We start from the raw sequence: 15,982 nt of genomic DNA on the forward strand, positions 1-15,982 counted from the left end.
GAGCCGAATCGGGAACCGGATGTGGCGGCTTCCTGCTCCGCCCCCCTGCTCCGACAAGGCGGGAGCAGAGGGCGCCTCCGAAAACCTGGAGCGGGTTTCAGGGGTCCACACTTGGGGGTGGGGGTGGGGAGCGTAACTCCGCGGGGTGGAGTGACTGGGTTCCTCCCAGCCTAAAACGCTTCCCGCGGGAGTTTTAGCCTTGTGGTATGGGGAATGGCCAGTTCTGCTCCTGTCCTCCCCCGGTAGCAGGAAACTGTAATTTTATCCCAGCTCAGGACAGGGCGACATAGGATCCGAGATCCCCAAGTAGGGGGGCGTTGCGAGGAACAACGGAGCTGGGGACCCGGGTTCCTGGGTTCCGGCCCCTGGGCGTCCAGCGCTCCCCGAGTCCGCGGCCCTGGCTCCTGTCCTCACTTCCTTCCCTTTTTGGCTCCAGCTCTCGGAGAGCGAGGACGTGGGGGAGAGCGGAAAGGGCGGAAGGGCCCGGGAGACTTGCGGGGGGGTACGGGGGGTGCGGAAAAGCCGGGGAGGGGACTCAGTCCGGGAACTCGGTCGGGGGCCGGAGGACGACGGGAACAGCGGCCCGGGACCCGCGCTGGCCCCCACCCCTCCCGAGCAGGTCAGAGCCAGAGCACCCTATGACCCTGCCCATTCCCGTACTCTTGACCCCCTCATCTAAATGCACCAGGGCCCCCAGTATTCCACCCCTGTGTTGCTTCCTCTGCCTCCCTGCAGGACTCCCATCGGGTTACCCAGACACCCACCGCGTCCCTCGCCTCCCAGCGCCCACCTGACTCTCCCCCCGCGCCCCTTCCTGTCTCTCCCCAGGCGCCCCCATGGCCCGACCCCGCTGATTACTTCACTCGGCCATGCTCCCGCGGCCCCTGCGGCTGCTTTGGGACACGAGCCTCCCCGGGGGAGTCGTGCTGAGCAGCTTCCGGAGCCGAGACCCCGAAGAGGGTGGGGGTCCAGGTGGCCAGGGCGTGGGCGGGGGGCAAGAGGAAGAGGAGGAGGAGGAAGAAGAGGTGAGATGCGGGTGGTGGGAAGTAGGGGGGTATATGCTTAGGAGACTCCATTTGTCTTTCCGTGTCTTGTCCCTTCTCTTCTGCCTCGTTATTTCCGCGCCTCTTGCTGGGTATCTCCCTGGCTCCCCGCTGTGGGGAGTCCCGGCGTTTCTGTGGTCCTCTGTGGCAGTGTGACTCAGGACCGGCCCTCAGGAGCCTGCCCCGTTACTGCCAGGAGCGTCTGGCTATCTGCCTTGCGGGTCCCTGGCCATCCTCGCTTATGCCTGAATGTGCCTGCCTCTCTGGGCAAAGTCTAGGTCCCTGTCTCCCTCCTTGTTTTTGTTTGGCGGGGAGGGGTTTGTTTCCACAGTAACTGGCTCCTCTGACTCTGGGATTGGGGAGGGAACCCTGCGTTTTCGTGACCCCTCCCCCCAGCCCTCCTGGCAATGGGTAGGGGCGAGAAACCAAGGTTCTTGGACCTCCAAGGGACAGTCCTGGGGGAACTGGAGGGTGGTCACCTGCTTTCCTCTGGGACTAATAGTGGTGGCCAGGAGTAGGATTTGAGGCCTCAGGAGGGGCGAGAAGTTGAATTTGGGAGCCCGAGGTCCTGTACTTCTGGGTCCAGAGGCTGGGTGAGTGCAGGGTGACTGGCAGGGCTGGTTTTTCGAGATCGGTCGGGGGAGGGGCTGGGACCACGTGACTCCTAGAGTCTAATCCCCCCACCTCCTACCATCCCCACTTTCCCTTCTCCTTCCTTGTTCTGGGATCTGAGCCACCACCTTGACGGGGGTCTTCAGGATTGAAGCACTAGGGGAAAGGGGGCTAAGGGGAAGGACTAACTGGGTTTTGCCAGTTCCTGCGGGGGAAGGCGGAGCATGCGGCTGGGCCTGTGACTGAGGTTTCAGCTTCTCAAGGTCTCTGCTCTGGCTTTCTGCCTCTCTGGCTTTCCCTTTACCCTTTGCACCTTGCCTCTCTGCTGTGCTGGGGGTTCAGCTCTGGGGGGAAAGGGCAACGGAGGTCTCCAGGATCAGGGTTCCTGCATACCACCTATACCCCCAGTGCCACCCCCTCGGCTCCACCGGACCCTGAGGCGGCTTGTGGGGGGCTGTCTGGGCCCCAGTGGGGGAGACCTGGGGTCACCAGCCCCCCCCACCCCTCGCACTCGCTGGTACTGTCCCCTGCCACCACAGGTGAGGGGTATAGAGGGAGGAGTAGGGCCTGGGAGTGAGGGCTGGGGGCAGTGGGCAGTGGTGTGGGGACTGTTTGATCACCTCTTCCTTGCTCCTCCAGGCCCCTGTGTCTGTCTGGGATGAGGAGGAGGATGGTGCCACCTTTACTGTCACAAGCCGTCAGTATCGGCCTCTTGATCCCTTGGTGAGATTAAAACTTTGACTTCTCATCTCTGACCCATCACCTTCCAGTTCCCCTTCCTCTGGCTAACTTTCTGGCCAGAGTGCTGGGTTGGAGATCTGAAGAGTAGAGATCTAGGCTCCACTGTATGACTTAGACTAAATCTTTTATCCTTTCTCCATCTTAATACAGTGAGCCCGGATAATCTCCTAGTTCTGGGATTTTCCCCAGAGATCTAGGGCCAGAACTGAAGAAGGGGTTGGTGACTGGCCCTCTGTCTCCCTAGGCTCCAACACCCCCCCCACGTTCCTCCCGAAGGCTCCGAGCTGGCACTCTGGAGGCCCTGGTCAGACACCTTCTGGATTCCCGGACATCAGGGGCTGACATGACCTTCACATCAGCCTTTTTGGCCACCCACCGGGCTTTCACCTCCACACCTGCTCTGCTAGGGCTTGTGACTGACAGGTCAGGGTCGTAACAGACCAAGGGTCATGGAGGTGTCAGGATTTTCTGAAGTCAAAATATCCACCAAAATAGTGAAATTGGAGGCCTGGTAAAAATGGATGGATAGAATCTCTTTCTCTCCCCAGGCTGGAAGCCCTAGAGTCTCATCCTACTGATGAACTAGAGAGGACTAAAGGGTAGGTGACCTTGATTCTTAACCTCATAGTCCCCTCTGACTGAGCTGCAGCTTGACCTCTGACTCCTGGGTGATTCCCCTTCTCCCAGGGTTGCCATCTCTGTACTGTCAACCTGGCTGGCCTCTCACCCTGAGGATTTTGGCTCTGAGGTTAAGGGTCAGCTTGACCGGCTTGAGAGCTTCTTGCTTCGGACAGGGTATGCAGCAGGGGAGGGTGTTGGGGGGGGCAGCGCTGACCTCATCCGCAACCTCCGGTCCCGGGTGGACCCCCAGGCCCCCGACCTTCCTAAGCCCCTGGCCCTCCCCGGCGATCCCCCTGCTGACCCCACGGATGTCCTGGTGTTCCTCGCTGACCACTTGGCCGAACAGCTGACCCTGCTAGATGCGGTGAGACCCTGACCTCTGACCCCTTTGTCTCTTTCCCCCTTACTAACCTCTCCCTGACTCCATATCCTTTCCTTGTTTCCAACCCTTCCAGATCCAGCTCCTAGCCTCCTCTGTCCACACAGTTTTGACCTTGCCCCACTTTCCCTCAGTTGTTACCCTTCAAACCCTGTGCCCCTCTGGCTCCTTGGCCACCTGAGATCCTCACACCCCACATATTGGAAGGCTGACCTTGTTTGACTATGAACTTTAACCTCTGACCTCTGCCCCACAGGAGCTGTTTCTCAATCTGGTCCCCTCTCAGTGTCTGGGGGGCCTATGGGGTCACAGAGACCGGCCAGGACATTCCCACCTCTGCCCATCTGTCCGAGCTACTGTCACACAGTTCAACAAAGTGGCCGGGGCAGTGGTCAGCTCTGTCCTGGGGGCCACCTCAAGTGGAGAGGGGCCTGGAGAGGTGGCTATACGGCCACTCCGTCCCCCTCAGAGGGCCCGGCTCCTGGAGAAATGGATCCGTGTGGCAGAGGTAAGAGAGAAGATAGGCCCTGTTGGGTACTGTGGTGTGAAGAGAGGTCCTGCAGCTTGGCCTCTCTCTCAACCCCACAGGAGTGCCGTCTGCTCAGAAACTTCTCTTCAGTTTATGCTGTTGTGTCAGCCCTGCAGTCCAGCCCTATCCACAGGCTTCGGGCAGCCTGGGGAGAAGCAGCCAGGTGGGGAGGTTGGGGCACTAAACTGGGGGTGAGGGCTGGGAAGCAGGGCACAAGCCAGGCCTATCCTCAAGACTGCTGCCCTCTGCCCCCAGGGACAGCCTCAAAGTCTTCTCCAGCCTCTGTCAGATTTTCTCTGAGGAGGATAATTATTCTCAGAGCCGGGAGCTACTCCTGCAGGTGAGGCCTTGTTCCCTGGTGTTCCCAGCCATCCCTGCTTCCCCTGCCCACCCCATAGCTCCATGTTCTGTCACCACCAGGAGGTGAAGCTACAGCCGTCTCTGGAACCAAATTCTAAGAAGGCCCTGAGGTCTGGCTCCCGGGGTGGGGTGAGTGATTGGTGGTGTGGTTGTGTAATAAGGAGTGTGTGGAGAGCAGTCTGAGGGATGGCAAGGGGAGGCACAGTGGAGAATTCAATTTGTCCTCTGAAGCAGTGGAATAGGAAAGTGTGAGGGATGGAGAGCCCTCAGATCAGTGGCAGGGGTGTCTGACTCTGACCTCTGACCTCAGGGTGTGGTCCCCTACCTTGGCACCTTCTTGAAAGACCTTGTGATGCTGGATGCAGCCTCCAAGGATGAGCTGGAGGTCAGTGGTGCATGTGTCAGTGTGTGCATTGTGATGATGGAACACAAGCCTCAGGGTCAGATAGATCTCTCTCCCAGAGAGGGCACCAGGACTTGGAGTGCTGGGGTTCTGGATCTGTTACTTTGGCAAGTTGGTTAATTTCTTTGTGCCTTAGCGATCTGTAAGTGGGAGACTGCCAATGGTATGTATATCAGTCCGTTAATGATGAGGGCTAAATGGATTCGTATTGAGTCAGTGCTTAGAACAGGCCTGAAATTCAGGCATATGTAGAGTTTGTTACTTAAGAGTACTGGGATGGTGGGCCAGTTCCTTGTCTGCTGTGAGCCTTATTTCCAAATGTGTAAAGGGGATACCTTTTCTACTTATGATACTCAACTGGAAGGGTAAGGTACAGCGCTTAGGGTAGACGGGCGTGAGGGGGCGGTGGGGGCGGGGTCACAGACCAAGTGCAGTGTGTGGGAGTCAGATGTGGGTGTGCGTGTGTTTGGGAGAAGGAATGCTCTCCGTGACAGGCTTGGAACTTCACCCCATCACCTTATCCTTGCAGAATGGATACATCAACTTTGACAAGCGGAGGAAGGTGAGGGGAGTGCACTGGCCAGATGCTAGATATCCCAGAAAGGGGAGCAGGAGGGCAAAGCCTGGGGTCTGTGTTTTGGCTCCTGCAGTCTGTGGGCTCCTTCCTAGGAGTTTGCTGTCCTTTCCAAGCTACGGCGGCTCCAGAACAAATGTCGTGGCTATGTCCTCCAACCTAACTCTGATATCCAGCGGTGGCTGCAGGGGCTCCAGCCACTGACAGAGGTCCAGAGGTGATTGGCTGGGTGAGGTGGGACTCCAGGGCTTTGTCTGGGTGTGGGGGTTGGGTGTCATATCCTGGCTTCTCCCCATTTCCCCCCTCTCTAGCCATCGTGTATCCTGTGAGGTGGAGCCACCTGGTGCCAGTGACCCTCCTGCTCCACGGGTGCTTCGGCCAACACTGGTCATCTCACAGTGGACAGAGTGAGGGAGTCAGTGGTTGGGGTTAGTCTCCTGGGGAATTGCTCTTCTTCCTCTGATCTTCCCAATCTCCTGCCACTCCAGGGTTCTGAGCTCTGTTGGGGGTCCCACTCCCCTTATCTCCTGGGACCAGCCCAGTGTTGGGGGAGAGGAGGTGCCTGGAACCCCTGTTCCTCTGCTGACCCGGCTGGCCCAGGTGAGCTCTGCTCCTGACCTCCAATCTCATCCTGACTTTGTGAATGTTTCTTCCTTGCCCTCCTTCCCTTCATGCCAGTCCCCCATGCTTTGTGTCCCCAGCACATGAAGTGGCCATCTGTCTCATCTCTGGACTCCGCCCTGGAGAGTACTCCATCCCTGCACAGTCCGGCTGACCCCAGTCACCTCTCTCCCCCAGCCTCCTCCCCTAGACCTTCTCGAGGTCACCGCCGCTCAGCCTCCTGTGGCTCCCCACTCAGTGGGGGTGTAGAAGGGGCCTCTAAGGGGACTGGATACGGGGGTGGGGGGTCTGGACCAGGGACTTCTGATTGCCGAATCATCCGAGTCCAGATGGAGCTGGGGGAAGATGGCAGCATCTACAAGAGCATCTTGGTGAGGAAGCTGTGGGCTGGGAGTTAGGGGTGAAAGATGGTGCCTCATGGGACTATAGATAATCTTAGGTTTGAATAGTCAGATGGGAGGATGATTCTAGTTTTAATTTTGACCTTTGGTTTTAGCAGCCATGTTTTATTTTGAAGGCTACTTTCATTATCTGCAGCACCTTGAATTTGTGATGGCCATATTAGATTTTCAGAACCAGTAGCAGTTTCCCCCACAGGGAAGCAGCCCTATTTCACTGGGCACCATGTGGGCTGGCCTGTGGAGTACAGGGGGCCATTGTGTTGGGTTTCCTTGTTCACTCTAAAGTACTGGACATGGGTAACCTTTTTTGGTTGGCATCAGTGGCTAGGGTTGAAAGGATGGGAAGAGAGGTCATCACAGCCAATTTATTTCTCTTTGGCCCCGTCCTGCCAGGTGACAAGCCAGGACAAGGCTCCAAGTGTCATCAGTCGTGTCCTTAAGAAAAACAATCGTGATTCCGCAGTGGCTTCAGAGTATGAGCTTGTGCAGCTGCTACCAGGGGAGCGAGGTCAGAAGCCACAAGGGAAGGCAGACTCGGAAGGAAAGTGGTGACCACCAGTGGGAATGTTGCCACATCCAAGTGGTTATGGGGGGGGGATGACTGTTTTTGACACCCCCACTCTCAACCTGCAGAGCTGACCATCCCACCTTCAGCTAATGTCTTCTATGCTATGGATGGAGCATCACATGATTTCCTGCTGCGGCAGCGGCGGAGGGCCTCTACTGCTACACCAGGCCTCGCCAGTGGCCTCCCTGCCTCAGGAACTCCCCCGAGCGAGGGAGGAGGGGGTTCCTTCCCCAGGATCAAGGCTACAGGGAGGAAGATTGCCCGGGCACTGTTCTGAGGAGGAGGTCTAATGGCTCACAACTCATGGTGTCCATACCAGATGTGGGTTGCCATCCTGAATGGTGGCAGTTATGTCACAATGGGAAGAAATCCAGAAGGTGGTCAACTACCCTGGGGCAGTGAAGTGCCACTGGTTTACCAGACATCTGAGAGATCCAGCCCTATTGGAACTGGTAATCTTGGTAACCAAGTTGCATTACCTGTGTATAGATCTCCCATTTTCCATGAATGCAACCATGGCTAGTGCTGGAAAAAGGGATGTTTCTGATTCCTGGCTGTATCCTAGCATGCCAACAGTCATGGAAAGGCCTACTAGTAGAGGGAGAGGAAAAGCCTAGAGGCTCTGAGCCCCAGGGGGAGGGGATGGCAAGTAGGTTCTACTGGTAGTACATCTTCCTACTTTGGGGGTTTCTGTCACTGTGACAACACTAAGATAATAAACCAAAACACTACCTGAATTCTAATCCTGTCTTTGCAGTGCATATAAATTGGCTGCTGGGAGTGGGGCAGAGAGTTGGCTGGAGAGATTTCATGGAACAAGAAGGGGCCCAAAATGTTCTATCCCCATAAAGGGCTGAAAGTGCTGGTGAAGATGGTTTCCTCAGCATGGTTCATTCCTCTCCAGCAACCTATCCCTGGTCCCTTTATTTGTTCTTAAAATTTTCTCCTCACTTGTCACACTGATCTCAAATACTAGTCACCTAATTAAAGTGATCACTATGAAGAACCTCCCTGGCTACAAATTTGTAAGAAACAGTTTTAGAGTAAAGAAACGGAAGAACGACTTTGTGGACAATGTAGAAACTTGGGAGGACTGAACATCACAAAGCACTGTGTTGGAATTTTGTATCAGTCAGTCTAAGGTACATTCAAATACTAGGACAAGAAAGACTAAAATGAACTCAGATGCGAGGCAGAGCCAAGATGGCGGTGTAAGTAGAGCAGCGGAAATCTCCTCCCAAAAGCACATATATTTTTGAAAATACAACAAATACAACTCTCCCTAAAAGAAAGATCAGAAGACAAAGGGCAACAGCCAGGCTACATCCACACCTGTGAGAACCCAGCGCCTCACGAAGGCGGTAAGATACAAGCCCCAGCCCGGCGGGACCCGAGCACCCCTCACTCCAGCTCCCGGGGGGAAGAGAGGAGTCAGAGCAGGAGGGAGAGGAGCCCAGGACTGCTGAACACCCAGCCCTAGCCATCTGCACCAGAGCGCAGACACAGTGCGTGCATGGGGTGCTGGAAACTAGGGAAACAGGACAGTAAGACCTGTGAGCGGGTCCCTGTGGCTGGAGCCCCGGGAATAAAGAAAAGCGAGTGCTTTTTGAAAGTCTTAAAGGGACAGGGACACCACAGCTGGATGGGAGCGTCCTGGGACACTTAGCCCAGCAGCTGGGAATCTGGGCACCCTAACCCCCTGCGCAGCAGGGCAGCTTGGAGGCCCCTCACAGAGATAAACAGCCTCCCGGTCGTTTCCCCTACAACACGGCTCCACCATATCAGAGTAGCAGCCCGAGGCAGGCCACACCCACAGCAACTGCAGAGCTAAACTACATAGCAGCCGGGCAAGAATCAGAGGCCCAGTCTGCGCGCAGCTTCCCAGCACAAGCCGCTAGAGGTCGCTGTTCTCCCAGGAGAGGAAGGCCACAAACCAACAAGAAGGGACGTTCTCCCAGCCGTCACTCGTGACAGCTCTGCAAACTATCCCAATCGCCATGAAAAGGCAGAATTTGAGGCAAAGATCACAGAGACAACACCTGAGAAGGAGAAACACCTAACCAGTCTCCCTGAAAAAGAATTCAAAATAAAAATCATAATCATGCTGACAGAGCTGCAGAGAAATATACGAGAGCTAAGGGATGAAGTCCGGAGGGAGATTACAGAAGTGAAACAAACTCTGGAAGGATTTATAAGCAGAATGGATAAGATGCAAGACGCCATTGATGGAACAGAAACCAGAGAACAGGAACGCATAGAAGCTGACGCAGAGAGAGATAAAAGGATCTCCAGGAATGAAACAATATTAAGAGAACTGTGTGACCAATCCAAAAGGAACAATATCTGCATTATAGGGGTACCAGAAGAAGAAGAGAAAAAGGGATAGAAAGTGTCTTTGAAGAAATAATTGCTGAGAACTTCCCTAAACTGGGAGAGGAAATAGTTGCTCAGACTATGGAAGTACACAGAACTTCCAACAGAAAGGACCCAAAGAGGACAACACCAAGACACATAATAATTAAAATGACAAAGATTAAGGACAAAGACAGAGTATTAAAGGCAGCCAGAGAGAAATAAAGGTCACCTACAAAGGAAAACCCGTCAGGGTATCATCAGACTTCTCAACAGAAACCTTACAGGCTAGAAGAGAATGGCATCATATATTTAATGCAATGAAACAGAAGGGCCTTGAACCAAGGATATTGTATCCAGCATGATTATCATTTAAATATGAAGGAGGAATTAAACAATTCCCAGACAAGCAAAAATTGAGGGAATTTGCCTCCCACAAACCACCTCTACAGGGTATTTTAGAGGGACTGCTCTAGATGGGAGCACCCCTAAAAAGAGCACAGAACAAAACACCCAACATATGAAGAATGGAGGAGGAGGAATAAAAAGAGAAATAATCATCAGGCTGCATTTATAATAGCTCAACAAGTGAGTTAAGTTAGACAGTAAGGTAGTAAAGAAGTTAACCTTGAACCTTTGGTAACCACAAATCTAAGCCTGCAATGGCAATAAGTACATATCTTTCAATAATCACCCTAAATGTAAATGGACTGAAGGCACCAATCAAAAGACACAGAGTAATAGAATGGATAAAAAAGCAAGACCCATCTATATGCTGCTTACAAGAGACTCATGTCAAACCCAAAGACATGCACAGATTAAAAATCAAGGGATGGAAAAAGATATTCCATGCAAAAAATAGGGAGAAAAAAGCAGGTGTTGGAATACTAGTATCAGACAAAATAGACTTCAAAACAAAGAAAGTAACAACATAAAGAAGGACGCTACATAATGATAAAGCGCTCAGTCCAACAAGAGGATATAACCATTATAAACATATATGTACCCAATTACAGGAGCACCAATATATGTGAAACAAATACTAACAGAATTAAAGGAGGAAATAGAATGCAATGCATTCATTTTGGGAGACTTTAACAAACCATTCACTCCAAAGGACAGATCCACCAGACAGAAAATAAGTAAGGACCCGGAGGTACTGAACAACACACTAGAACAGATGGACCTAATAGACATCTATAGAACTCTACATCCAAAAGCAACAGGATACACATTCTTCTCAAGTGCACATGGAACATTCTCCAGAATAGACCACATACTAGGCCACAAAAAGAGCCTCAGTAAATTCCAAAAGATTGAAATCCTACCAACCAACTTTTCAGACCACAAAGGTATAAAACTAGAAATAAATTGTACAAAGAAAGCAAAAAGGCTCACAAACACATGGAGGCTTAATGACATGCTCCTAAATAATCAATGGATCAATGACCAAATTAAAATGGAGATCCAGCAATATATGGAAACAAATGACGACAACAACACAAAGCCCCAACTTCTGTGGGACGCAGCAAAAGCAGTCTTAAGAGGAAAGTATATAGCAATCCAGGCATATTTAAAGAAGGAAGAACAATCCCAAATGAATAGTCTAATGTCACCATTATCGAAATTGGAAAAAAGAAGAACAAATGAGGCCTAAGGTCAGCAGAAGGAGGGACATAATAAAGATCAGAGAAGAAATAAATAAAAATGAGAATAAAACAATAGAAAAAATCAATGAAACCAAGAGCTGGTTCTTCAAGAAAATAAACAAAATAGATAAGCCTCTAGCCAGACTTACCAAGGGTAAAAGAGAGTCAACACACATAAACAGAATCAGAAATGAGAAAGGAAAAATCACGATGGACACCATAGAAATACAAAGAATTATTAGAGACTACTATGAAAACCTATATGCTAACAAGCTGGAAAACCTAGGAGAAATGGACAACTTCCTAGAAAAATACAACGTTCCAAGACTGACCCAGAAAGAAACAGAAAATCTAAACAGACCAATTACCAGCAATGAAATTGAAGCAGTAATCAAAAAACTACCCTAGAACAAAACCCCCAGGCCAGATGGATTTACTTCAGAATTTTATCAGACATACAGAGAAGACATAATACCCATTCTCCTTAAAGTTTTCCAAAAAATAGGAGGGAATACTCCCCAACTCTTTCTATGAAGTCAACATCACCCTAATACCAAAACCAGGCAAAGACCCCACCAAAAAAGAAAACTACAGACCAATATCCCTGATGAATGTAGATGCAAAAATACTCAACAAAATATTAGCAAACCGAATTCAAAAATACATCAAAAGGATCATACACCATGACCAAGAGGGATTCATCCCAGGGATGCAAGGATGGTACAACATTCAAAAAACCATCAACATCATCCACAATATCAACAAAAAGAAGGACAAAAAACAAATGATCATCTCCATAGATGCTGTAAAAGCATTCAACAAAATTCAACATCCATTCATGATAAAAACTCTCAACAAAATGGGCATAGAGGGCAAGTACCTCAACATAATAAAGGCCATATATGACAAACCCACAGCCAACATCATACTGAACAGCGAGAGAGTGAAAGCTTTTCCTCTAAGATCGGGAACAAGACAAGGATGCCCACTCTCTCCACTGTTATTCAACATAGTACTGGAGGTCCTAGCCATGCCAATTAGACAAAACAAAGAAATACAAGGAATCCAGATTGGTAAAGAAGAAGTCAAACCATCACTATTTACAGATGACATGATACTGTACATAAAAAACCCTAAAGACTCTGCTGCAAAACTACTAGAACTAATATCGGAATTCAGCAAAGTTGCAGGATACAAAATTAACACACAGAAATCTGTGGCTTTCCTATACACCAACAATGAACTAATAGAGAAATCAGGAAGACAGTAATTCCATTCACAATAGCATCAAAAAGAATAAAATAACTAGGAAAAAACTTAACCAAGGAAGAGAAAGACCTATACCCTGAAAACTGTAAGATACTCTTATGAGAAATTAAAGAGGACACTAACAAATGGAAACTCATCCCATGCTCCTGGCTAGGAAGAATTAATATCGTCAAAATGGCCATCCTGCCCAAAGCAATATACAGATTCGATGCAATCCCTATCAAATTACCAACAACATTCTTCAATGAACTAGAACAAATAGTTAAAAAATTCATATGGAAACACCAAAGACCCCAAATAGCCAAAGCAATCCTGAGAAGGAAGAATAAAGTTGGGGGGATCTCGCTCCCCAATTTCAAGCTCTACTACAAAGCCACAGTAATCAAGACAATTTGGTATTGGCACAAGAACAGAGCCACAGACCAGTGGAACAGAATAGAGACTCCAAACATTAACCCAAACATATATGGCCAATTAACATATGATAAAGGAGCCATGGACATACAATGGGGAAATGACAGTCTCTTCAATAGATGGTGCTGGCAAAACTCGACAGCTACATGTAAGAGAATGAAACTGGATCACTGTCTAACCCCATACACAAAAGTAAATTTGAAATGGATCAAAGACCTGAATGTAAGTCATGAAACCATAAAACTCTTAGAAAAAAGCATAGGCATAAATCTCATGGACATAAACATGAGTGACTTTTTCATGAACATATCTCCCTGGGCAAGGGAAACAAAACCAAAAATGAACAAGTGGGGCTATATCAAGCTACAAAGCTTCTATACAGCAAAGGACACCATCAATAGAACAAAAAGGTATCCTACAGTATGGGAGAATATATTCATAAATGACAGATTCGATAAAGGGCTGACATCCAAAATATATAAAGAGCTCACACACCTCAACAAACAAAAAGCAAATGATCCAGTTAAAAAATGGGCAGAGGAGCTGAATAGACAGTTCTCCAAAGAAGAAATTCAGATGGCCAACAGACACATGAAAAGATGCTTCACATCGCTTGTCATCAGAGAAAGCAAATGAAAACCACAATGAGATATCACCTCACACCAGTAAGGATGGCCATCATCGAAAAGATAATCAACAACAAATGTTGGCGAGGTTGTGGAGAAAGGGGAACCCTCCTACACTGCTGGTGGGAATGTAAATTAGTTCAACCATTGTGGAAAGCAGTATGGAGGTTCCTCAGAATACTCCAAATAGACTTACCATTTGACCCAGGAATTCCACTTGTAGGAATTTACCCTAAGAGTGCAGCACTCCAGGTTGAAAAAGGCAGATGCACCCCTATGTGTATCGCTGCACTATTTACAATAGCCAAGATATGGAAGCAACCTAAATGTCCATCAGTAGATGAATGGATAAAGAAGATGTGGTACATATACACAATGGAATATTACTCAACCATAAGAAAAAAACAGATCCTACCATTTGCAACAACATGGATGGAGCTAGAGGGTATTATGCTCAGTGAAATAAGCCAGGCGGAGAAAGACAAGTACCAAATGATTTCACTCATATGTGGAGTATAAGAACAAAGGAAAACTGAAGGGAGAAAACAGCAGTAGAATCACAGAACCCAAGAATGGACAAATAGTTACCAAAGGGAAAGGGACTGGGGAGGATGGGTGGGAAGGGAGGAACAAGGGCAGGGAAAAAAAGGGGGAAAAAAAAAATCATAGGGATAAAGGAAAATAGTACCAGCTGTGCTAAAGGATGTATTAATTATCTTATCTGTGGTCATTATTTCACAATCTTTGTGTAAGTATATATATAATTCATATGTATATCTCTATATAAGTTGTACACATTAAACATGTATATTTTATTTGCCAGTAAAAAAAAAATCACCAAAAAAAAAAAACTCAGATGCCAAGAAGGTGACAAGAAATCATAGTAAGGACAGTCCCACACTGTTTCCTGCAGTCTCAGATTAGAGAATTGTGAGTTCAATTAAAGTGACCTAACAATTACTGCCTTGTAAATGCCCTTTTTATGTTTCCTAAATAGGTGTGCAGACCATGATAGGGGAGAGTTAAGGGCTGTATATATAGGCAAGAAGTAGGTTTGAGTCATTGCAGATTTTAGTTTCAAGAAAGTAGGAAGGATTACTCTGCCAAAGAGAGATTCCAGTTGCAAGAATCTGGACCTAAGGGAGTAATGTAGGTAGGAGGGATCAAGGGAAAGGATGGACATAATTATGACAGAAGTGGCTAATCAGAAAACAGCCAGGTGTTTTTATATTTTATTAGCTACAGTATAGACCCTAGAACTGCCTCAATCCCCTCCCCCCAACCACGGGGTCAGGCCTTCCCAGGAGCCCCCGCCTTTGCCGCCTGGGCCCGCTGAAACTCCTGCTGCAGCTGAGCAAGGGTCTCCCTCTGTTGCTCTGACTGCCGCTCGAGGTCCCGGAGCTGGGATTCATACCGCTTACTGAGGAGGGTCAAGAGGCAGACAGACAAGGAGAAATTACTGAGACTTACTATTAAATGGGTGCTGAAAGAAACTGATGGAAAATGAGGTCTAGGGGAGGGAGGAGAATGGGGTAAAAGGGAAGGGGTTGGAGGAACTTGATTAACTAGGGGTTCCTTTGGAGAACTCCTCTCCAGGGTTAACACCTCTACTCTGGCGGTGTCAGTAGCATCACAGGGTCGTGGAACAAAAACTCACATTTCAGCTGTGATATAGTCCAACCTCTTCCCCACTGTGGCCCGAGCCTCTCCCAGCTCCTGTTTGACCAGCACAGGACCCAAGAGTTTAAACACCACGTTGGACCCATCCAGCAGGGCCAATTCCTAATGAAGCAGTGAGACATAGATGATCGGAATCACTGCCAGTACAGGTCCCTCCTCGCCCCACAAATCCGTCTCTCACCTCCTTCACGATATTATTTTCTGTTAGTTGTGCTTCAAGCTTCTGCCGCCCTGACATGGATTTACTCAGATCTAGTAGGTGGGGGAGAAAAGACTTGATTAGAGATATCAAATGTGCCACCGGACCCCCACAGTCCTGGTCAGAAAAATGGGGCGAAGGAAGTAGACAAAGGACTGGGCCGCTCGATGGAAGGGCAAGAGTACTGAGGTGGGGAAGGCACTGCACAGGGGCCCCGAATGGGGCAGAAAACATTACCTTGGTATGGTTTTGGGCTCTGAGTTATTGAAAGGACTGGGACCACACAGACCCTGGTCTCTTACCTTTCTGTAGCTGTTGATATTTCTCCACCTCTCCCTGTAGCTTCTTCTGGATCAGCTCAGCCATGGCGAGGACGAAAGCAGGCTTGGGAGCAGGAGAGGGGCGCTGGGTCTCACACTCTGGATGTTACCAGAGCTCCCTTTTCTGGCCTGCGGAAATGACAGCACTCTTGAGAAGCAGCTTCACGGGGCACCGCAGCCTCTCTCCGTCAGGAATATCGGCTCTACCCCGACCCTGGGGTGCGTGGCAAAACGCGACCCGAAGCCACTCAACTCAATGAGACTGCCCTATTCACATTCTCTCTTCAGTGTTAACAAACCCGGAAGTAAACAAGGAATTCTGGGAAAAGACGGTGCCGGAAGCTGTCTTTGACACGCTCCGGGAACTGTAATTCTGAAATGCTTAATGAAAGGTGTTTTGCTAAAACGACCGGACTCGGAAGATTTTGGCAAGATGGAGAAACGAAACTGGAAAAAAAACCTTCACCGTTACTTGGGTTCCGGTCCCGGACGGCCTTTCTTTAATTACAGGGGCGAAAGCTGCCCTTCGGGAGGGCGAGGCTAAGGCCTGCCCCGCCTCTCACTGGAGAGCGGGCCCTCATTCAAGATGGCGCGTAGAGGGCTTCAGACCTGGTACGGCGC

The 15,982-nt window shown here is 49.6% G+C and overlaps 2 protein-coding genes across 6 annotated transcripts; one reads left to right on the top strand and one right to left on the bottom strand.

Annotated features, from left to right (window-relative positions):
- Positions 1 to 292: 292 nt before the first annotated feature.
- On the top strand, positions 293 to 7,595 carry RGL2 (ral guanine nucleotide dissociation stimulator like 2). 5 transcript variants are annotated; one of them, XM_073224763.1, is made up of 19 exons: positions 293 to 619; positions 829 to 1,025; positions 2,064 to 2,194; positions 2,295 to 2,378; positions 2,641 to 2,819; positions 2,945 to 2,995; positions 3,084 to 3,381; positions 3,653 to 3,904; positions 3,985 to 4,088; positions 4,181 to 4,265; positions 4,346 to 4,414; positions 4,596 to 4,670; positions 5,218 to 5,250; positions 5,358 to 5,479; positions 5,574 to 5,669; positions 5,751 to 5,862; positions 5,964 to 6,254; positions 6,678 to 6,792; positions 6,918 to 7,595. In XM_073224763.1, exons 5-19 carry the CDS (start codon positions 2,740 to 2,742, stop codon positions 7,127 to 7,129), a joined length of 1,995 nt encoding a protein of 664 aa, XP_073080864.1. In that variant the 5' UTR covers positions 293 to 619; positions 829 to 1,025; positions 2,064 to 2,194; positions 2,295 to 2,378; positions 2,641 to 2,739; the 3' UTR covers positions 7,130 to 7,595. The 5 variants fall into 5 exon arrangements, with proteins under 5 accessions (XP_073080864.1, XP_017514414.2, XP_017514422.2 ...); XM_017658925.3 differs by lacking the exon at positions 2,064 to 2,194 and having other exon boundaries at positions 481 to 619; XM_017658933.3 differs by lacking the exon at positions 2,064 to 2,194 and having other exon boundaries at positions 481 to 619; positions 5,379 to 5,479.
- A 6,783-nt stretch (positions 7,596 to 14,378) lies between these two features.
- Positions 14,379 to 15,665, bottom strand: PFDN6 (prefoldin subunit 6). Its single transcript, XM_017658962.3, has 4 exons — positions 15,344 to 15,665; positions 15,024 to 15,094; positions 14,820 to 14,944; positions 14,379 to 14,582 (listed from the first exon to the last, which is right to left on the bottom strand). Exons 1-4 carry the CDS (start codon positions 15,405 to 15,407, stop codon positions 14,453 to 14,455), a joined length of 390 nt encoding a protein of 129 aa, XP_017514451.1. The 5' UTR covers positions 15,408 to 15,665; the 3' UTR covers positions 14,379 to 14,452.
- Positions 15,666 to 15,982: the final 317 nt, after the last annotated feature.

The sequence above is a fragment of the Manis javanica genome, chromosome 16, assembly GCF_040802235.1.
Source record: "Manis javanica isolate MJ-LG chromosome 16, MJ_LKY, whole genome shotgun sequence".
Classification (NCBI taxonomy): domain Eukaryota; kingdom Metazoa; phylum Chordata; class Mammalia; order Pholidota; family Manidae; genus Manis; species Manis javanica.

Coding starts and splice junctions, on each gene's coding strand:
- RGL2 (XM_017658925.3), top strand. CDS start 870: ATGCTCCCGCGGCCCCTGCGGCTGCTTTGGGACACGAGCCTCCCCGGG. Junction 5,670..5,750: donor GTCATCTCACAGTGGACAGA/GTGAGGGAGTCA, acceptor CTGCCACTCCAG/GGTTCTGAGCTCTGTTGGGG. Junction 6,793..6,917: donor GCTGCTACCAGGGGAGCGAG/GTCAGAAGCCAC, acceptor CTCAACCTGCAG/AGCTGACCATCCCACCTTCA.
- PFDN6 (XM_017658962.3), bottom strand. CDS start 15,407: ATGGCTGAGCTGATCCAGAAGAAGCTACAGGGAGAGGTGGAGAAATAT. Junction 15,095..15,343: donor ATATCAACAGCTACAGAAAG/GTAAGAGACCAG, acceptor CCCACCTACTAG/ATCTGAGTAAATCCATGTCA. Junction 14,583..14,819: donor GACTATATCACAGCTGAAAT/GTGAGTTTTTGT, acceptor GACCCTCCTCAG/TAAGCGGTATGAATCCCAGC.